The sequence below is a fragment of the Sapajus apella genome, unplaced genomic scaffold, assembly GCF_009761245.1.
Source record: "Sapajus apella isolate SASKATOON/1434 unplaced genomic scaffold, GSC_monkey_1.0 scaffold31, whole genome shotgun sequence".
In the NCBI taxonomy this organism is placed as follows: Eukaryota; Metazoa; Chordata; class Mammalia; order Primates; family Cebidae; genus Sapajus; species Sapajus apella.
The window spans coordinates 23,408,014-23,430,914 of NW_022436971.1; the positions used below are offsets into that span (position 1 = coordinate 23,408,014).

The 22,901-nt window shown below is 48.2% G+C and overlaps 1 protein-coding gene across 23 annotated transcripts in view; it reads left to right on the plus strand.

Annotated features, from left to right (window-relative positions):
- Nucleotides 1-22,901, plus strand: part of MYT1L (myelin transcription factor 1 like) — a 525,406-nt gene that overhangs the window by 369,980 nt on the left and 132,525 nt on the right. For all 23 annotated transcript variants that reach the window (XM_032294258.1, XM_032294269.1, XM_032294279.1 and 20 more), the window contains one exon: nucleotides 9,675-10,030. In XM_032294258.1, coding sequence (XP_032150149.1) covers nucleotides 9,675-10,030 — 356 coding nt within the window. The remainder of the gene's footprint in view (nucleotides 1-9,674; nucleotides 10,031-22,901) is intronic.

Sequence of the window (22,901 nt, forward strand, 5' to 3'; positions counted from 1 at the left end):
GACTGGCTAGGGTGTGTAACAGGTGGTGACTGGCTGGGGTGTGTAACAGGCCGCAGTGACTGGCCAGGGTGTGTTACAGGTGGTGACCGTGGCTGGAGTGTGTGACGGGCAGTGACTGGCTAGGGTGTGTAACAGGTGGTGACTAGCCGGGGTGTGTAACAGGCCACAGTGACTGGCCGGGGTGTGTGACAGGCCACAGTGACTGGCCGGGGTGTGTAACAGGCAGTGACTGGCCAGGGTGTGTAACAGGCGGTGACTGGCCAGGGTGTGTAACAGGTGGTGACTGACCGGGGTATGTGACAGGCGGTGACCGTGGCTGGGGTGTGTGACAGGCCACAGTGACTGGCCGAGGTGTGTAACAGGCAGTGACTTGCCAGGGCGTGTAACAGGTGGTGACTGGCCAGGGTATGTGACAGGTAGTGAGTACCAGCAGCAGTGTCTGCTCAGGTCCCTACTTGTGGTGTGTTTTCTGACTCATGGCGGCTTCAGTGTTTGTGTTGGCCAGTCAGGGGAGGTGCTTGCTTAGAGGGTGGAATGTCTGGCTCGGCGTGGCCCGAGGCTTTGACTCTGATGCCACTTCATTTTCTAGGTGAAAAGATGGATTAAGTGATTTTCAAGCTTTCTCCCATCCTGAGGATATTGCACTAGTGAGTAGAGTCACAGGTCACCAGCTTGTAGCAAACTGGACACTCCAAGGAGCCCCATCAACCTTGTGAGTTTTTTTACTGACATGGAACATCACTTAAAGAACACCCTGGAAATCTGAGTCTATTCATGTAGCAGCTTGGTCTGCCAATCTCACTGCCATGAGGTAGATGGCTAGAATACCTCTGTGGGGACTTTATGAATATTCTAATCTTGCAAATGGCAAGGGCAGTGACTCCGTTTTGACAGAAAAGCGGCAGTATGCATTTCATGGAAAGCAGATGCTGACAGAACCATGCCTGAGCTGTGGCACACCAGTCAATCCACTCAATCAGTGGAAACAGAAGTACTAAACACCCACGTGCCTTTGCTTGGCACAGTGGGGACTTAGAATAACTAATTAGATGGCAAAGCCTCTGAAACCAAAGAGAAAACAGCTAAATTGAGTCAATAAGATAAGCACCCATGGAAAATCAAAGGCAAGGCGAGGTGGTTGACACTTAGATGGTAAATGACTAGTGACACAGAGTTGCTAATCACAGATGACCCTGAATTCTAGGACGAGCAGGAATGACATGATGGAGAAGGGGGAGCTTGAGATGGGCCTTAGAGGATCAGTAAGAGAGATAATTCCAGCAAGAAGATGAATGAGCATAGAGCTGTGAGATGAGAATGATGGAAAATGGCAAGTCATGAAGGGTGAGCATGGACAGGCAGTGGAACCTCAAATGGTACAGCAAAGGGGTGGCCACATAGTTTAAGTTCTTATAAATTAAGTAGAGGCCAGGAATGATGGCTCATGCCTGTAACCCCAGCACTTTGGGAGACCAAAGCAGGTGGATCACTTGAGCCCAGGAGTTCAAGACCAGCCTTGGCAACATGGCGAAACTCCATCTCTACAAAAAATACAAAAATTAGCTGAGCTTGGTAGCACATGCCTGTGGTCCTAGCTACTCAGAAGGCCGAGGTGGGAGCATCACCCGAACCTGTGGAGGTGAGAGAATGGAAAGGGGAAGGTAAGAGGGAAGTGGGAAGGGAAGGGAAAAGGAAGGAAGAAGAAGGCGCATTGCTGGTGCTGATGGCTGGGGGCGTCGTGAACAGGCACAGGAGGGTTTGCATTAGTTCAAGCCTTTCAGCTTTAAAGGAACAGAGACACACTTGGGAAGTGTGAACTGGAATTTCAAGAAGAAAAAATGGATGTATAAAAACGAATCGCAGCAGTTGGAGAACTGCGCCTCTGGAAAGGCTGGTTTGGAAAATGTGTGGGCAAGCCTCCCGTTTGCGCTTCATGCACCTCCAAGGCACACGTCCGCGGGCGCTGACACATGGTCAAAGCCCGAGAGAGGCCTTTACTCTCATTATTGAGTTGACAAGAACTAGTTTCCTGGAGTTGAAAGAGATTAACTTTAGTGATTATTGTATACTTTATTTGAATCCTAAATTACTATCCAAGAGAATAAATATTTAATAACCAGCTACATCATTTAAAATGACTTTAAAAAGATAAAAAAGCAAGTTCTTGCATTCCAGAAATTGAGATTATTTTTTAAATTCCCTAAGAAGTTCAAGTAAACATTTTAAACAATTATTTGTTGAATGTTTTTCATGCCTAGAACATGTCTATCAAGTTTAAACTAAGAAAATACATAGTTTTCCAATCGGCTACACCTTTGTAACAATTTTCTACAAAGGAAAAAACAAATTTAAAAAAATATTAAAATATATTAAAAGTAATATTTAAAAATGAAGGAAATATGTAGTTAAAACTGAATTGATTCTATTAGTATATATGTTTTAGATACACCAAGAATTTGGAAATGCTAGCAATCTAATTGCATAGTTCAGTAACTTAAATTATTTCTGACACATTTTAAGTGCTTTCGTATATTCTAGAAGCTTATAAGAGTAACCCTTTAAAAGGCTAGTGGTAAGAAGGGATACCAGCTGTTCCCACAGGGAGAGAAAAGGAGAACTTGGTTTTGTGGGGCACCTGCCTGCTCATTGCTGGGGGTCTCACGTGTGCTGTTTTTCACTTGCTTCCGTAGAGTGTAACAGGGACACTACCATTCATCTCACAAACGGATAGGCTGAGGCTGAAATGAATATGTCTGCCTGGGTTAAACAGGTGTAGACCCTCCTGCTTAGGTGGTGTAGACCCATTGCTTCTTAAATGACCTTCCACCACTTGGCTGTCCTTTCCTCCATCTCATTCCCACGCTGCAGCCAGAGTGATGGACTCCAGCCCTGACTCAACTGCGTAGAAGTTATCCCACCGTCTACACTGCCCAGAGCTCCATCGGCTCCTGGGAGGAACACCACCTGGCAGACCCTGACTGCCTGCCCTCTCCCATCCCCAGACCCTGACCACCTCCTGCCGTTGCAGCCACCCTGAAGTCACGCTCTGGGTCCCTCTGTCTCTTGCATCTCTCTGCGCCCTGTGTCTGTCTCAGTCTCACTCCCTGATCCCCACTGGGTCTCTGTGAAGCCTCATCTGTCCTCTCTGGCAGGGTAACTGTCTGTGCTCGGTGTCCCATGACGTTGGGAGTCAGTTCGTATTGCTCAGTGACACGCTTTCCAAATAAACGAATAAATCAATCGTGCAATGTATTCACTCAGCACATTTTTATGGAGCACCTGCCCCCTTCAGAGAACAAAAAATCAGGACATGGAGAAGGGGTTTGCAAATGCTTCCTCCGCTGTTGCTCAGCTCTGTGATCTAAAGCAAGTGACTCAGAACAGCTCTGTCCCCTGAAGTAGGAATTACAGCAGAATCTGCATCACAGGATCACTGAGAGCATTAATGGATTTGAGTAGAGATTTTAGGTAGCACCAGGCACACAGGAAGAGCTCTCTAAGCAGTGCTGGCATTCACTGAGCTGGTTTAAAACCGGTGCTGTACAATTACATTCAAATGCACTTTGAATATGTTAAAGATTATTCCATAATAAGTGTTTTAACATTGACCCATGGAGGCTATTCCAGCAATATGAGAGAAGTGCCATCTCTAAAAGAAGCGGCGGCAGAGCATCACTGCCAGGCCTCGGAGCCGGCGGGTCGGCCACCCTGACTTTCTGAGCTCCACTGTCCAGTGGGAGAGGCCAGCGCACGGGACGCTTCCCACCCGCCCCTCTCCTCTTTCGACGGCAGTGGTAATAGCAGCTGGGAGCAGAAGACACACTACCAAGCTTGGTTTTCAGTTACTTGAGAACTTATCCTTGTTTATATTAAAATTGGGTAAACAAAACACCCAATAAACAACCGTTATACCTGACATGGAATTGACAGAATGCAGTGCATAGTTTCACGTGTTTGAGTTTCTGAGGGAAGGCCGTGGCCAGCCACCGGTTTTCTAGAATAACCAGATGCAAAAATCTAGAAGTTGTTGACACCTAGTGAACCGCAAAAGGACCTTGAAAGCTGCAACAGCTAAGACTTGGTGAGGCATCCGCACGGCCCAGGGGGTGCAGGCCAGGACAGCTCGGAAGGGCTGGGGCGACCGGGTGCCACGCCTCCGTGTGTCACCCCGCGTAAAGCACAGGAAGGCCAGGTTTCTCGCCTCTAGTCCAGCATGCCTTTGCCTCGTCACTCGACCTTAAGCATTTTGGACTTCCTCTCCGTCGCTTGGTGGAAGTCCAAGGATGAGCCTCGGCATGGTTTTCTGTGAGCTGAGGCCTCTGCAGACTTCCCTGCCCTGTTTCTGCGTTGAGAATTGTGTCACAGATACACTCTGGAAAATCATGGGAGGTATGTTTTGTCAACAGAGAATTATTGAGCTGCCATGATCTTACAAGTGATCGTATTTATGACTTCTTTGAAGTTTCAACTGTGTGAAAAAAGATAGTGCATTATTTTTGGAATCTTAAAAGTATCTTCTATCATATAGAGAGATATAAATCCAGGCGAGGATATGTGAGTAAACATCATTCTGTCAGATGCTCAACTCAGCCTTTCAGAATGATGTGCAAACATGAAGGGCTGCCTTTGCACCTCCAGGGGGTGCAGGGGCCGGCAGCAGAGCCATGGAGGTGACCAGGAAATGCACAGCATCTCTGCAGCACTGATGGGTCAGCTGAGGTCCTGGACAAGGCCGCAGTGCTACGCTGAGCCCTTCCCGGTGTGGCTGGGTGGCACTGCCAGCGCCCCCACATTCACTCCCCTTCCAGCTCACCACCCCGTTAGCAGACATGGTGTTCACAGAATATGAGGGCAGAAGGGGCCACACTCCCCAACCCACGTCCCAGAGCTGCTCTCCAAGGCCTCCCTGTAAAGGACACTAAAACTCTGGAGACCGAGAAGCAGGGCCTTGAGCCACGTGGAGTTGAACGCAGATGGGCTGAAATGGGCCTGGTGGTTGAATTTGTGGTCACACTGGAAGTGGATACCAGGAACGGGCAGTAGGAGGCAGGACCAGATAGAGAAGGAGCAGAGGGCACTCGCTTGTCGCTGGGGTAAGATTGGATTCAGATGTTACGTGAACAAATAGAAAGGCTTGAACCATGAGCCACGCCCATGGCAGGAAGCACTGGAAGCTTGAGGCCGGATGATTCCAAATGGTTTGCCACGTGTAGGGATAGGGACGTGAAACCAATGGAGGTGAAAGCAGGAGACTGCAAGGGGTTGAAACCCGCACTCCACTAGGAAGTTCCCACGCGAGAAGGGAATCACTTAGGAAATTTAAAACCTTTGAAGTTTTAGAGCAGAAAAGGAACTGCTGACGCTTCTATTACATAGATAGGTAAACTGAGGCCCAGCCAGAGTCTGGGTACTCAAAGAGGTGTTAACAAGGCCAAGCCTGGAACCCAGGCCCCTGGTTGTGTGGCGAGCTCTCCACATCAGGGTGCCTAGACACACTCAGGCTGTGTGTGAAATGTGTCCCGTATTAAACCAGACCCTGCTTGATAGGCTTATGCCAATATTGTCCTGGCAGAGACTCACATGAACGCCTCCTCACTTTTCTTTTCTGTGTGCACTTGACTTTCCACATGCACTTACCTTCTCCAGCATCCTTGATCTACTTTCATGTTTTATTCTCCCCCTTCTGCCCTCTACCACCTTCCCATGCCAGCGAGTTCTAATGGAGCAGGAGCTGCGGCAGCTGCCGGAAGACAGGAAAGGCAATGGAAGTGGGTGGGCCCATGTGAGGGAGCCCAGCCGGCTGCAGGTGCAGGGGCTGCTGCTGTGTGGACAAGGGCAGTTCAGAGGACATCCGGGCAGGAGGCGGCCCGCCTCCCACGCCTCGATGGCCCAGACATGCTGTGTGAGTTAGGACTCAGACACCACCATGGCAATGCGTATAGCCCAGGCCCCTCCTCCCAAATGTTCTCATAGCCAGACATGTTGTCCTCCCAAATCTCAGCAGCTCCAGGTGGTCATGAGCAAAGCCCAGTGCTGCTGTCGCCTGACTGCAGCATCCATGCTGAGGAGAATCTCCACCCCCTGCTCTGAACCTCGCAGGGCCAACGTCGCACAACCTGAGCAATGAGTGAGCCATCTTGAAATGCAGGGCAGCCACGTGTGTGAATGAACACGGAGAAGATGAAACAGGAGCCCCACCTTACACCCTCTGGGGAGCCTCCAGTCGCCTCGCTGAATAGCACAAAGCCAGGAGGGGTGACTCATTACCCACCGATCAGGACTGATAGGTGGTCACGGATGGGCCTGGTTATCTGTGTTGGTGGATGGTGCTGTGCAGGTGGACTCAGAGCAGAATGGACTATCTCAGACAAATGTATCATGCACCAGTGAAGGAGAAGGAAGCTGGGGAGAGCAGCGGTCGTTATGACCTGCGACACCCAGGCCAGGCTCTGGAGAAGCCATCCATGCACGGCTGCATCTCCTCCTCCGTTATCTGGACACACACAGAGGGCATTCCCCAGAACCAGTCTGCTCAGACGGAGCTGGCCCTGTGAGGAGGTGGGCTGGGCTGGGCTTAGACTGGCCGGGTTGTCTGGTGGTCACTCGGCACGGTGTGACGGCACGCCTCCAACACTGGCTCTGAGATAATTATCTCAGATTAATCGAAAATGTTTCATAAAGGGAATCTCAGAAATCTGTTTATTTCATATTTGAAATGCTATGTAGACTGATTTTTTTTTCTTGAATTGTCTGGTTATTAAAATTATTATTCTTGTTCGCTTATTACGTTTTTAAGGGATAATAACATTTGGCCCTAGTGTTTCAGGGCTGATAGAGTCTTAGAAGTCATCTAACTGCCTCGTCTTACAGATTTAAAAAGCGACATCCACATTGATGAGGGGACTCCCTGAGTCACACAGCAAAGTGGAAATGGAGTCCCTCAGTTCCCGCCCCTCCACCATGCTCCTGTCTTCCAGGACAGCCATCCCCAACCTTTGTGGCACCAGAGGCTCGTTTCATGGAAGACAGCTTTTCCACAGATTGGGGGTGTGGAGGACAGAACTCAGGCGTGTCACCTTGTCTGTGCACTTTAGTTTTATTACCACATTGTAATATATAACGAAATAATTCTACAGCTCACCGAAATGTAGAATCAGTGTGAGCTTGTTTTCCTGCCACTAGTCGGTCCCATCTGAGGGTGGTGGGAGACAGTGACAGATCATCAGGCGTTAGATTCTCATCAGGAGTGCGCAGCCCGGATCCTTCGCAAGCACAGTTCACAACTGGCTCAAGCTCCTGTGAGAATCCAGTGCGGCTGCTGATTGGACAGGAGGCGGAGCTCGGGTGGCGATGCCAGTGGCGGGAAGGCCCTGTGAATGCGGTAAAGCGTGGCCCTGCCTGCCGCCCACCTCCTGCTGTGCAGCCCTGTTGATTTGGAAGTATCGATAATAGAAACAATCAGGACAGTCATTCGTTTCCAAAACTTTAAGGAGTGGCATATTTGTTGGATAACTGGATACCTGAATAAAAATAAAAATGGCAGAAGTTGGTTGTTATTCTCACTATTACACAGCAGTCCCTGTCATTCATTGAGCAACTAGTAGGTGCCAGGTATGGTACTAACCTCTTTACATATATATATATTTTTTCCATTTCATCCTTAAAGTGGCCATGTGAGATTAGCATTTTTCCCCCTTTACAGCTGATGATGCTCGTACGTGTAACGTTGAACATCTGTCCAAGGTCAGTCAACCAATGAGACCTGCCACGGGCCACACAAGCTCCTCCGGGTCCACGCACTGCGTCCTGCTCCCACACTCTCCCTCAACACCCTCTCACCCAGGGTCTGACTGTACCAAGGGGCTCCCTGAGGGCCTGTGGTCCTCCTGGCCTCTCATTTGTCTGAGGATCTGGGCACCCTCCTCCGGGCACTGTCTCATCCCAGTCCCTGAACCCGGCCCTGACTATCTTCTGCCCCCACATCTGCAGCCCGCACCTCCTCTCCTCCGTCCTCCTCTTTGCACCTTGCCATTACCTTTCTGGCATGCATTTTAATTGCATTATTAAGTGCTTGAAAGAGCTTGAATCACTTCGCATTTCCTGGGTGAAAGTCCAGAGTCCCACCGTTGGTCCCCAAGGTTGATCTGGCCCCGCCTGGCTCTGCACCCTCACCTTCCACCGCCTTGCCCAGCCTGCTCCACACACTCCATGCTCCAGCCCTTGGGGTTTGCATTTGTGTTAGTTGTCCGAGCCCGTGGTGTTCTTACATGCATTCGTGTCTTTTGCAAATTGTCTTACTTGGGATGTATTGAAATGCTTTCTTTCCCTCCCAGACATCCTTTATGTACCTGTGAAAGCTCATCCCAGCCTCACCTCTTCCTGAAAGCCTTGCCAGCAACCTGAATGCCTGCCCTCTGTGTACAGCACATAGTGCCCTCTGCATGTTTTCATCATGGGATTTATCCCACTTCATCCATTCATTCCACAAACGCCTGTTGAGTGTCTATGACGCGCCAGGTGCTTGGCGCACGGTGTATACTGGAGTGAGTGGTTCTAAAATGGTATTTCTGACCTGTCTAAATCCCCCATTAGAACATGGAGCCTTGATGTGAGGATCTGCGCTGCTCACCTCTGGACTCCAGCATAGCTCAGCACCCAACATAGAGGAGTCTCCCAAATAGTACACACTGCTCAGGGACTCAGCGTCCGAGATCCAAAGCCAAGCGAGGCAAGGCCCGCCGGACCCCCTTGCGGAATAATCGGTAGTGAGGGAGGTCACACATCTCACTCTGCACAAACGGAATGTCTGTCTGTAGCAGTTTTGCCTCTGTCTCCCCTACCCCACCTATGTGTGTGTGTGTGTGTGTGGTTTATATATTATTTCTGGAAAAAAATGAATTTGTAATGTAGCTTTGAAAATTGCTCTTTCTCGAGGAAAGACTGTGAGCTTCTGCTGTAAGGGTCTTCTCCAAGTCTGGGGCAATTTCAGCATGATTTCGTGGTGATTATCGGTAACACTGAAGGTCTTTTCTGGAAGGCTGGTGTGGGGCGAATAACGTCTAAGCCTGGGAAGTTCTGCACAACTTTGAATTACGCAGTTGCTTTCATAACAACATTGACAAGCACTATGGCTCATCTTCTTTCAGTAGGTTATCAAGTCTAAAGATACAATTTAATCCGCAAAATATACTAATCCAAATATATCCAAAGCTCTTTCACGACAAAGGCATTTTTATATTTTACATAAATGTATATGTAAATATAATGTGATTAAAATAAATCTTGCTTTAGATGTCTATTACACATAGCATATATTTGGCAAAATGTTTAATAAATTGTATTGTCAATTGCATGTTATACGCATCATGCAAACCAACCTCATGAATTTTAGTAGGATCTCCGTGTTCTCTGGAATTAGGGGAATGAGGACCTAGGAGACTCAGACTGAATGTTCATGGTAACTAGACAAATGCGAGCTGTATTTATCTGCGCTATCACTTCATTAGTGGATTTCAGCACACTGCGGGGAACGTGGGTGCGTTCGTCCCTCTGGTGTTTGTGCTGCTGACATTCATGATAACCCTTAAATGCCTTGATTAGTCTGACTTTAAAAGACGGTAACACAGATCTTTTTTCTCTCTCTCTTCCCCGCCTTCTCTACTTTTTTTTATTAGTGTATATGGTTGTCCCTTGGCGAAAAAAAGGAAAACACAAGATAAACAGCCCCAGGAACCTGCTCCCAAGCGAAAGCCATTTGCCGTGAAAGCAGACAGCTCCTCCGTGGACGAGTGTGATGGCAGTGATGGCACGGAAGACATGGACGAGAAGGAGGAGGATGAGGGGGAGGAGTACTCTGAGGACAACGAGGAGCCCGGGGATGAGGACGAGGAGGACGAGGAGGGGGACCGGGAGGAGGAGGAGGAGATCGAGGAGGAGGAGGAGGACGATGACGAAGATGGAGAGGATGTGGAGGACGAGGAAGAGGAAGAGGAGGAAGAGGAGGAGGAAGAAGAGGAGGAAGAAGAAAACGGTAATCTTTAAAATATTAGCAACATAGCAAGTCGTGATTTGGGTCCGCTGTTCAAGGTGAATTGCCGGCCGTTACTGTGACTGACTGTCGTGTAAATAAATCACTCTGCTCGGTCAATACTGAGAAAATTAACTCCTTATGTGAACTGAACACTTCTGTTAAATAATTCTTCAGATTCTCCGCTAGGCTTCAGATTTTATTTCAGTCTAAGTTTTATTCAGGTTGGCTGCCAGTTATTTGCTGAGATATTTATGGTGTACCTATTTGATTAGCTTAACAAAATTTACCAAGGAAGTTAAGTTAGCAGACCTGGTCTTTAACGTTATATTTTCTTGAATGCTCTATGTGTGAGATTCAATGGTGGGCAAAAGTGTTGTTGGAATGCTTAGCCCAGGTACCTCCTTAGGGGAGCTGGAATGGCTGCCTAATGGCTGGTGCATCAACCAGCAGAGTGGGTTTTGTCTGTAGACTGCCAAGGCTTTGCTTTAGTGATGGTCACATCAATGGGATGAAAGGAAGTACAATTGATATGAGATAATCAATCAGCTCATCATCTGCTTCCATACGTGAGAGCTGCGTTTCTGATTGGGGGTTTCCAGCACTGGGAGACACGTGAGGGGGAAGGCCGCCAAGTGTGTGTCAGGGGTGTCCCCGGCAATGCGTTCGCGGTGACGTGGCTCTCGTGTCCAGCGTCCTGTCACTGTCAGATGCATGAGTCCAACACTAACCCTTTCATAGAAGTCATGTCTTCTGAGGAAAGAGATGGGAGTTTTGGGTTTGTGTGTGTGCATTTTGTTTTCTTGTTTTCTGTTTTGTTTTTTGCAAAGCCTAGATATCATCTTTATTGGCTTAGGGTTTTCCTCATAGAAATGCCAAAATATGTTGAAAGTGAAGGGAATTTTCTTTCTTACCCTTCTCCCTTGGGCTCAAAAGTTCTTCAAGAGTCTGATTTCCAGGAGAACTAATTTCTGGACACAAGGACAGTGGTATCAGCCAGTGGGTAGAGCCTCCGTACACTGGGGAGATGTGAGTTACTTGTTGCTAATCTCATGTGCAGGCTTAAATTAGCGCTATTCCTTCAGAAGTCAGAATAGTTTCTACTAGGAAACCTGCATTTTATGAAATAATCCTAGATTGTTACAGTGGCTTAAGATTCTTACATGTACATATACACACAGGCACAGATAGACATAGAGATGACAGATAGATATGTAGATATACACATACATGCATATGCACACACACATACATTGCATAAATTAAAATTAGTCTGCCAAGATTTTTTGGCTCGCTGTGGTAGAGAGCTAGGTGAGAAAGCCTATCAGAACACACAGCAACAGACTTACCATCATCTCTGTTAAATCTACTGGGGATGCAATGACACCAGTGTCATTCATGGGATGCTAAGAATTAAAAAAATAGATTCGTGTAGTAAAATATTTGGAAAGTTGGGGAGAGTAGATCAATCTCGCAAGTGATTTCTGGACACTGTATTAAGTGATTTTCGTTTTGAGTGACCAAATTAATTGCGTAGACTGATGAATGATTTGTAACTTGACCATGGCTTTCTAAAAAGATGGTGGCTAGTTCATGTTCTCATCCTGTTTGGAAATCAGGAGGCATTCGTGTTTGGTGTGGATAGGAGAACTGTAAATAGGTATCATTTACACCAGGGGCCTTAACCAGATTTTAAGTTTTGCTCTCCGTTTTCTAGAATCAAAAATTCAATATTTGTTTATGTATGGTCATATTTTAAATAATCGTTCTTTAAGAATACAAAGTGATATACTTTGAAAGGTAGCCAGAAGCCTTATGGAAATAGCTTTAGAATGTGTCTATGTAGGGTTTGTTTATTCTGACTTGAACACTTTTTAAAAGCTAGGAAGCAAACTAGAATTAAAGATATTTTTGCCAGAGAAATGTAACTAAATGGGCAGTGGATGTGTGACAGCACTGCCAAAGGAACAAGTGGCTGGCTGTGCCTCGGGACGCAGGGTTTCTAACGCTGTGGCCAGACCTGGCATGGTGGCCACACTCAAGTGCTCAGGAAATGCTGAGTCCAGAGCACAGAGGAAGGAGGTGCTGAAGCAAACAGCTGTGGAAAGGTAGCAGGACCATGAAAGAATTCACAGGCAGTCGTGGGGTGCCTGGTTTCAGAATTCGTGTTCAGCATCTGGCTCCCCAAGGAAGTAACTTCTGTCATTCCTATGATATGGCCTTTAAAGGAATCAAGTGAACCTCTTGGAAGGGTGCAGCCACGGTGAGGTGCTGTGAGATCAGCCTTCCTGCACCAGTGTGGATAGGTGCCCCCAGCTCCCTGAGCATCCTGGCAGTAGAGTGTGATACGTCACTCCCTTTCAGGGAGCTCTCATGAGAATCCCAGGTCCCAGGCAGCCACTTAGAACCAACAGCCTGCCCCTCTGGGGGACCTTCCACCCAGTTTCCAGTGCCTCAGTTTCTCTGGAAGGACACCCAAGGCTTTTTGATTTCTAAGGCAAACAAATGTATTTCTCCTAAGAATGAAACACCTCAGAGGCCTGATTCCTGGAGACACACCCACGAAGCCTTTCTGTCAGAGAAAGATGTCTCCATAGGAGGAGCCCCACACGGGTGTTTTAAGACCCCAATTAGCCAGCGTCACCTGCAGGTACTCCAGCTGGATGGAACACCTCCAGGTCTTTTATCCCCCATCAGGGTCAGAAATCTCCAAGAAGCTTCTCTATCAAAGGAACAGGACAGCTCTGTTGACAGAGCACTCATGTTACGTGATCAAACTCCTAATGACGTTTAATGTATTAAAAGGAGGCTTTGAAAGGCGTACATCTGCCAGTCTCCTATTTGAATATCCTCACTTGCTGCGCATGTTATGTTTTACCTTACTGCTAAATTTAGTGCCAAAACCACTATCAACAGTGTACATGTGTGCCACGCCAGCAGCATCTTTAATGTGGGGCGTGCGGCTAAGTACAGGAGACCCCATACCGTGCAGGCCAGAGACGTCCCCTTGTCCTCCCTTTCAGTGGCTTCGCAGAAATCATGTGTTCCCTAAAAGCTGGGGCTTCCCACCAGTGTCTGATGGCTGCAGTTCCGGCTCAGCATCCTGAGGCTGCCTCTCATGCTCCTCGGTAGCATTCACAGTGACTGCCATGTCCCTGGGCCAGTAGCAGGTTCCCCCGAAGTTGATAATGCCTCTTTTCTAACACACAGACGTGGTCAGAACTCGGAGCCCAGTGCCCACCCTGCCTGGCACGGTGGCCACCTGAGTGCAGAGGCCAGGGCATGCTGACGAAGCTGCTAGGACAAGGTCACGCTGGCCTCAGCCTTGAGAGCAGAGAAAGTTTCAGGCAATTTATCCCGGCTGGATGCCATTATTTGTTCAGCCAGTCGGGTATTTTTACCTCTATTATAAACTGAAATGGGGACTTTACTGAGAGGTTTTGTTTTAGATAAAACAAATATATGCAAACCCCCAGATTATTACAACAGGAGCCCACAGGCTCTAGGAGGAGTATTATTTATAATTTAAGAATTAAGTATTTTTTAATTTCAAAGATCCTCCAACACTGTTGCTTACCTGAACCAAAACAGTACTAATAATGTGCATTTCCAGTGGGCACACGTAATCACACTATTGGGTTTGATCTTCATGTTGATTGCATAAGATGGGTAGGGAAGAAGCTCCTTTTCTCTCATCATACAAGTCAGAGACTGAGACTACTTAAGATTGTGTTATTTCCTGGAGGTGGTAGATAGATAATCAAACACTTTTGCGTGGTTTTCCTTGTTATGGAACTCATGGTGTCCTGATCACTTCCGCTTATTTGAACAGCAGGGGATAATACCTGAGAAATTCACTTCAGGTTAAGTTCATATTTAATTAAGCAAAGTCGTGTTTATTGTACAGTAGACCTATCATAGGCTGGTCTTTTGCGTGAAGAATTTTGTTTTCAGAATACATCGTTACAGTCTAAGTCCGCACTCATTAAAAACTCCCTTGTTATCCTAAAGTTAAGAAAGTTATTGTTCAATAGTCATAGATTTTTCTACTCTCAGATCTTTTTATGTTAAGATAAATACTATTTGGATTCCTGTGCTTTGAGAAATATATGTTAGATGGGCATATGATGCCTAACAAGTTAGGGTTTATATTCATACTCTAGTCTACTATCTCTAAATAAATGTACAACACACATATGGATATTCTTTATAGTAGACACTGCCTCTTCCCATAGGCAGGAGCCAGCCTTCACGTGGCGGAGCCTAGCAGTGTGCGTTCCAGACTAAAGGAAGCTTCCATGTATACAGCTGTCTTTTGCACACAGTGTTTCTTTCGATGCTGTTTCTGGAATATTTTGGAGAATAGATGAGGTCCTGTGTTCACTGCTCTTTATCGAATCTCAGGGCTGCCTTGCCACTTGGTCACGAGGTTAAATCAGGTGAAATGCAGGCGTCTTCCTTTTCTAAAGTCTCCCTGGCTTCCTGTGTCGAGTTCTCCAGATCAATGAGCCGACGGCGTGCCTTGGCATCCTGGGCTGCTGGTGTCTAGAAGAGGGAGCTGCTTGAGAGGGAATCTGCATGATCACGTCAGGACCTTCTCCACGTGTGACCTGATGGCCATGACGGCCTGGGCAGGACGTGGAGGCTGCCCTGAGGCAGAGTCAGTGTGGGGACAGGATGGGGAGTCGGACGGGCTACTTTTGTTGGAGGAGTGCCATGACTCTTCTGTCAGCTGTGGGATCACCATGGTGGCCAGCAGTCTGTGTCCTGTTCAATTCTAATTTCAGGCTCTGTCCTCTGCGTGAATCAGTCCTGTGCACAGGACAGTTTTCCAACAGGGTGTGTCCACTCCCCACCTTCTTTATTTAAAGGGAATTCCAGGCAAAACTGGTGCTGTATAAAATCCTTCTCACAGAAACATTTCTTTTTTCATGGTAAAGTGCCCAGGGTGTGTTTTCTTTCAAACAGGATGAGGTGCTAGGCCCCAAGTTGCTAGCACAGCCTGAGGATTTGCGGAACACAAGCTTGCGTGTTCGTAGGAGGGCGGCGTGGAGGGCTGGGGCATCTGTAGCGTGGCCTCTGAACTCCCCAGCGTCCCTGCAGGATGCCGTTCTCCATATTGATTAGCCAATTATCCTCTCCCATCTTTCTCAGGGAAATGTCCCTGATGAGGAAAGCAAGTGGAAACGCAGACAGACTGTGAAAAGCAGAATTAACCAACCAGTTTTCACTGCAGTCAGCAGAAAAGGCAGTGAGTTCTGAGACCAACATAGAAACAGAGATGATATGTTTAGTATGCAAGGCTTCAACCAGAAGACAACTGTGGGCATGCTGGGGAGAAAGAATGTGATGATTTGCTATCATCCTGAAAACTCGCCTTCCGCCGCACCCACGGAGGCTCTTCTCAGGACGTGGCTCATGCGTCTACGTTGAAGTCCTCGGCACTGCATCTTGGGAAAGATAGAATTAGACATTTTTAGGAGTCAACATGTGATTTAAAAAATAAGTAAATAAACTCTCTTCATGCAAACTAATTGTGCAAAATTATAGAAATATAATTGTATCTTCTATTTCATAAACCTTCAGGTACTTTGATACAAAGCAAAAAACTGGCTGCAGATGTTATGTCACGTACATTTAAGATGCAGCTAGAGGCCAGGTGCAGTGGCTCATGCCTGTAATTTCAGCACTTTAGGAGGCCAAGGTAGGCAGATCACCTAAGGTCAGGAGTTCAAGACCAGCTTGGCTAACATGGCAAAACCCCGTCTCTACTAAAAATATAAAAATTAGCCAGACGTGATGGGTCAGGCCTGTAATTCTAGCTACTCGGGAGGCGGAGGTGGCAGAATTCTTGAACCCAGGAAGCAGAGGTTGCAGTGAGCCGAGATCGCACCGTTACACCCCAGCCTGGGCAACAAGAGTGAAGCTCCATCTTGAAAAAAAAAAAAAAAAAAAGATGCAGGTAGATGCATAAAGTCCTGGGAAACTCCTTTTAACATAATAATGAAAACAGAAAATGTGAGACAGTGGGGTCTAATGTGTTTTTATTCCATTTGTTTTTAAGGTCCACTCTAAGATAACAGCTTATGTGGTATGCCTTGTGAATTTAGGTTTCACTCCAAGTTCTAGTTAATCCAAGTGTAGATGGGGCTGAGGAATCAGGTGTGTTTCCAGATCTGGCTGTGCCACATGCCCAAAGCAAGTCACCTAGTCTCACGGGAACTCAGTTTCACTTAAGATTAGGCTAATAGTCCATGCCCTTCCTTCACTTTGCTATCTTGTTTTGAAGCTTAAAGAAGTTGCAGAAATAAAAACGCTTGCCAGATGTGAAGCAGTTCAGAACCATACCATCACAACTGTAATCAAGGGCAATCTCAGCCTGATATTCCTCTCCCACGTGTTTGTTCAAGCCCTTCTGCAACCCTGACCCTAACGTCACGACCCCCTCCCCACATGCAGCAAGTATACCATGTATCCAAAGGCTGCAAGAGTTTAAAAGAGTCAACAGAGTATCATGACAGCTCATTTCAAAACACAGTGTGTATTTTTTTTTCTCTGTGCCCAGAGGGGCACTGGGTTGCATCCAGACATAAAAACTAAACAGAGTCTCCATTTTCCAGAAGAAATGCATAATACAGTATAGAAGAGGTGTGTATGTAAAAAATACAAAGTATGGTGCTTTACAGGGGGCAGAATTAGAAGTCACAAAGTGAGGTGGAGGCTTTAAGGATTTGATTTGAAAATAAAAACATGCATTTTTGAATACTGAGACTTGCTAAACTTTAGATTACTAAGAATAATGGTTGTGTTGTATCTACAAGCTCTGTAGAAGCAGATCGGAGTCTTCTCCCTGACATGGGTGAAACATGGGAGACTTGAGACAGAAAAGGACCCCACTGTCGTCCCGAGCTCCCTCCCACCCAGCACATTTACGTGAGCAGCCACATGTTTCAAACCCATTCTGGAAAACAGAAGAACCAGAATTTTCACAAAGTCTTATGTCTACTCCCTGGGTTCCCAGCACTGAGAGTAAAAGCAATCACTCTGGGGATGAGGAGTGCTCACTGTGGTCCAGCTGATCCAGAAAGCCTTTGACCAGTATGTGTGTGTGTGCATGTGCGTGTGTGTGTGTGTGCGCGTGTGTGCGTGCATGTGCGTGTGCATGTTTGTGCACGCGTGTGTGTGCGCGCGCACGCGTGCGTGTGTGTGTGCACGCATGTGCACATGTATGTGTGTTTGCACATGAGAGACAGAAAACATGAAAAAGACAGAGACAGTGGTGTAATTGGTTCATCTGTTTCAGTCTATAACTGAGTAGCTGTTGACTCCAAACAGCTCATTCTCTGGGTGGAAGAATATGACTTAGTTTTTAATCCCTTAATTTAGGTAAGCCAGATACCTAAAACATCATCAACTAAAAAGACCCTCAAAACTTTATAAATAAATGAAACTTCATTCATTTACCTTATAGCCCATAGAACAGACAGCAGTAAACGTCACTGTGTCACACAAGAATGTGGAAACGCTGTCCCACACGCTTTCTATAACTCAGCTGGCGGGCGGTTAGAGAAAATATATGTCATATGAATACATATACATAAATTACATAGATGAGGTTGAATATATGTATTATAAAAATCAAAATTAGACCCCAGCTCCATCTGAACTTCCACCCTGCATCCATGCTGGCCAACACAGCAAACCCTAGACCAATGAGTTTATTTAAATGTAGATAAGTTAAATTCATGACAACCAAATAATGTTAGAAATTAGCTTCCTCGGCCACACCAGCCGCACGTGGGTTGCCCAGTGTGCTAGGTGGTGTCCACACCCAGCTTCCTGCCACCTCCTGCAGCACACCTGGTTGCCGCTGAGTTTGCTGCAGTCTCTTCTCCTGGTGCTCCAGGTGCCCCCTCTAAACTTGCACACGCGTGTACCCGCTGAGCTACACGCATCACAGTCTCACGTGATCCGCTCCAGTCCTTCAATGAGGCAAATCACTTAAAAGAAAACGTCCCTCTCATGTTAAGCCACTGGGTTCCTCTTTCTTTGAATCCAAAACTGTTCAGTCTTCTGAAGAACTCAGGAAAAGAATTTTTGTTCCCTGTTTAAAGTGAAGCCGTGTTAACAACTTAAAGTCCAGACACCCTTATCACTCAGCCTTTTTCTGGCCTAAGTTGTGTTTTCTTCAGCCTAAGTGGCATTTCTTCCATATTGGGGCTGGAATCTGTACTGCCTGAACTTCCTCTAAGTAGAAGCAGATGCCCAGGGCCCAGGTCTTCCCTATCACCTGGGAGCCCCGGGGTAATCTCTGTGGCTCTCTGAGCTCTCGCCTGGGTTCTCTACGGAAGGACCCTGTCAGCCCAGTGGGGGCCATGGAAACTGCCTGGTTCATCAGACAACATGAGTTGGATTCCCAGATGTATGTCCTAGCCATGTGACCTTGAACGACAGGAGGAAAGCTCCTCAGATCCTTTCCTTCATCCACAAGGTGATGAGCACAGTGTGAGGCCTGCAGAGCGTGTCAGTCAGAGGTCCGGCGTGGGCCCCCAGGGAGTGTCCCAGGCACGCTGACGCAGCTGACGTGGCTTCTGCTTGCGGTGCCTTTGCTTCCCTCTAGACTGTGCGTGTGATTGGCCCAGGCTTCCCTGACAGCGCAGAAGGCATCTGGGGTGGCGTCTGGATGTCATGTTGGTGTGCCCCAGCCTCGGTCTCGCAGCCCTCCACCCCCCTTCCAGCACACTCTACCAGCTCCCGGAGCTCCAGGCATGCAACAATGGGCCCTGACACCCTCTCTTCCTCCCCCAGAACACTCTCCCCGACACGGCTCACGTTCCCGCCTCTTTAGGTCTCTGCTCAAGTGACATCTGCTCAGTGAGGCCTTGCCTGACCCCCCAGCCCACGTCCTGTCCATTGCCTTTTGATTCTGCGTCATTTCTCGTGGAACACACATCGCTACCTGATGTCACAGTGTTTATTTACTCTCCATTTTTATCTCTTTCACCAACTGCAGTGGAACTCCCATGACTGCAAGGATGTTCTCTTTGGTTCATCGTTCGTCTCTAAGTATGACAATAAATAGCTGTTACATGAATAAACATTATTCTGTTAGTTCCCTCCTTCTCCCCCCACTGCCACACCCCGCAGAGCTTGCCTGTGCAAAATTGTGATCATTATGTTTCTCTTTGACTGGTAAAAGGGCTGTGCCACATTGCCCTCTCCAAAGACTTTGCAGTTTTCAGTTTGATGAAAGTGTCTAATCATCTGATTATCTCACTCAGGTGAATACGTGGCTGGTGGAAATTCATGCATGCCTCCTGTCTTAGAGAGGCGTTTTCCACCGTGCCTCAGTTTCCTGTGTAAGATCATTCTTCTGAGAGATATGTTGTTGTAGCTCAGTCAGCTGTGGGGGACCTTCCACAACCTAAGCCAGCGCCTCTAAGGCCGCTATTACCTTACACTGTCAGTGGCCGTGGGAGTGTGAGCGGTGTCTGGCCTGCATGCTTCGTTTCAGTCGTAAAGAAGGCTTTCAGCCAGTGAGAGGAACCAAGGCTGCTTTAGGAACATGTGACTTAGTGGGGCATCCTCTGGTGAGGTCATATGCGTGAAGGGCAGACAGGAGCCTTCCTGGGTTTCCGAGCCCTGCACTGGGTACGTGGATGGGAGTGGGGCGATGAAGCTGAGGAAGGCATTGGTCCTGACTACACAGAGGAGATGGATTTACAGAGACAGAAAGTAAAAGGCAGTGGCCGATGCAAAGGCACAGGGAACAAACTCCCATCCAGAGACTCCCTTCTATTGGTGGAGAAGTAGGTCAAGCTGCTCAACGCACAGACATTTATGGTAACAAGACTGAGGCCCAGAAATAACCATAGAGAGAACAGCACACGCAGGATGGGCTGGGAGTGTATTTTGGGTAATTGCATACAATGCACCAAAACCATCTCCCCAGTAATTAGCGCCAAGAAGAACAAAGAAGTAACCACACAGACACTGTGAGGCCCAGCAGACGTGGGCATCGTGGAGCACGTGGCTCTGTGAGTTATTCTAAGTGCATGCTAGGCAACCTCTCCGGCCCCGGCAGCAACCTCTCCAGGTCCGTCTGCTCCCCCGTCCACCACGGCAGGTGAGGAGCAGAGGGAAGCCGCAGCCTGGGAGGGGAGATTTCCCCCAGGCCGGCCCTGCCTTTCTCCTCTCTAAGGGATGAGTTGGTGAGATTCCGTCTCAGCAGGACCCGAGGACATGACGCACCATCTTCCCACACGCAGGGTATGTGCAGACAGAACCACGGACCTACGCCATCTCCAAAAGTCAGAAAGAAGTGTCAAGGGCAGCACACAAAACCCAGGTCCTCTCGGCCACTCTGACCAGTGCACGCAGTGCAGGAAGATTGTTACCAAGTGGCACTATTTCTAATCTTCTTTGTTTAAAAAAACAAAGTCATGGGGCGTGATACTTATGACCGGTGTGAGAAATTCATCTGTACTCCAAAGCCCTGTAACTTGAGTTCACCTATATAACATACCTGCACATGCACCCTGAACCTGGAAGTTTAAAGACAGGCCAATGAATTCCAAATACTTCTGTAAGCAGCAGGGAGACCACATGCCAGACAGCATTCATTGTAAACGGCTCTTCAGAGCCGCTTTGAGTATTTTATCAGTATCTGAAAGCAAAATTCAGATGCCTCCTCACCTGTCCTCACGGCTCCCAGCAGCCCAGCGCGGTGCCTTCCCTGTGCCCAGCAGCCCTGACGCTTCTGCCCGCAGGACCTGGGAGAGGTGTGTGTGCCCTCAGGAGGATCTGATGTGGGTACATCACCAGCGCTTGAAGCTTCATGGTTGCAGGGAGGTGGCTAGGGTAGGAAAACATCCTGTGGTTTAGAAGAGAAAGGAAAAAATAGATCAACGTAGAATTAGATTGTCTGCATCTACTGAGCAAAAGAGGCAAATGAGTTGTCAGGGAGGAAAGGGTCCCCCTAGGGACCACAGGGGTGCCTTCAGAGGCAGGTGTGCCCTGCTCTGAGATAACACGCCTCTCTTGCCATTCAGTGAAAGAATCAGGGGCACCCAGAAGCAGGCTCTTCCAATCGGAGGCGGTTATTTAGGAAGCGATCTGGAATGTGTCACGCAGCACTTGGTGCAGAAGTCCATCCCTCCGCTCCATCCCCAGCTGTAGATCTGTGTCCTCCTGAGTGCTTACTCACATGAGGGGTCTGAGGAAGGGTTTTTCTTGAGTGGCTTCTTGAGTGGAGCTGCCTTCAAGCTGGCTTCCTGCCTCTCCAGCGGAGGAAGCGCGTAGGACGTGAGGGCGAGATCTGTCTTTCCGACTTGAAGCAGATAAATGCTTGCTGAACAGGGATCTTCCTGTGTCTCAGAAAATGATCTCTGAGCTGCTTTGTGGCCCTCTGAACATGTACAGGTTTGGAAAGGTAGAGGAAAGTCTTGAGAGGCAGGAAAACCATGGTGACAGTTCTAGACCCATCCCTGTGGAGGGCTCATGATGGCCGGCAGGTGCTTCAACTCCCTGCACCTAATCTCTTCATGTATTAAATTTAGAATGCATGATCTCGATAATTCTGTCTAGCACTAAAATTCAAGGAAAATGGCAATGGCTGGCACTGGAGGAAATGCCCATGCTATTCCAGACTCAAGATTAGTAAGAGTAGTGAGAACAAGCTTCTGCTGGGATGATTTTAACGTTTGTTGACTCAGAAATCACTGAACTGTGCCTGTGGACAGATTGTTCTGAAAATTTCCCATGATACTGGAAATAAGACAAACAGTAGCACTGCTGAGTTAGAGGTGGTAGGAAAGCGTGATGCTGAAGTCTACAGCAGAGCCAGGGACAGCGTCGGCTGGCGGGTGAGATGTGCCTCCCACTCCCAACGCCGATTCACCCTCTGGATTCCCCTTCACCTGTGCTGAACTGCAGGACTCTGAGTTAGAAGGAGCCTCGGGGTCTTCTGGTGAAGCGCCTCACGGGTAGTCAAGGGCGAGGGAGACAGAGGATGGTACGGGCATCTCACGCTGGCAGTAAGAATAGATGTTCCCAGAGCCAGGCCACCTACAGTGCTGCGGGCAGCTGAGGCTCAGAGGCTGGCTCCGTGCCTAGGAGAGCTACCCGGCTGAAGGGCACCTGGGCTGGGAAGGCGACTTCTCCGCTCTCATGAAGGGAAAGAGACCACAGTGTAGCAACATGTGTCTGAGGCATTTGAAGCAAGAGGGGAAATGAACTCATGCTGCTCCACCTGGTCCTGGCAAGGGGAGGGAGTGGGTGCCACCTAAACACAGGGTCACGCCCACCGAAGCATCATGGGGTCCAGCCTGTCCTGCGCCCCCACGTCCTCCCTGCACATCCTGGTCCCGGCCCCCAACTCTCTCTTGCCCTTCTACCCACACATGTCCCTCGGGCTTCCTGGGCACCTGGCGTGGTGAACCCCATGTGTCCAGAGCCCTGGATTTTCCTAATTTTCTAATCTCCTTTCCACCTCAGAATGGACCTAAACTCCACTACTCAGGCCCTGCGCGGATGCAGGTTCGCTAAGCTAGCTGTTCCAGCACAGCCCTGCGTGGTTGGTGACACAACCGAGACTTCAGCCCAGAAATCAATGCAGAGTATGGAGTAAGGAGAAAAAAAAATCAGAAGATAAATGCAAAAATAGCAACAGAAGCATCCCGAATGGTGAGGTGGAAGGGAGCTGTGTTCCTCTCTGCTATCGAAGTGCTGCATGTCTGGCTAAGTAGCGTAGAGCGCACCTCCTGGGAGGCCTGGTGAGAATTGTGCGGGCCTGCTTGCTCTGGAGGTGGAGGCAGTGTTGCCTGCGTTCAGGGCTGAGCTGTGCCCAGAGCTCCGGGAGGCCCCAGCTCTGCCG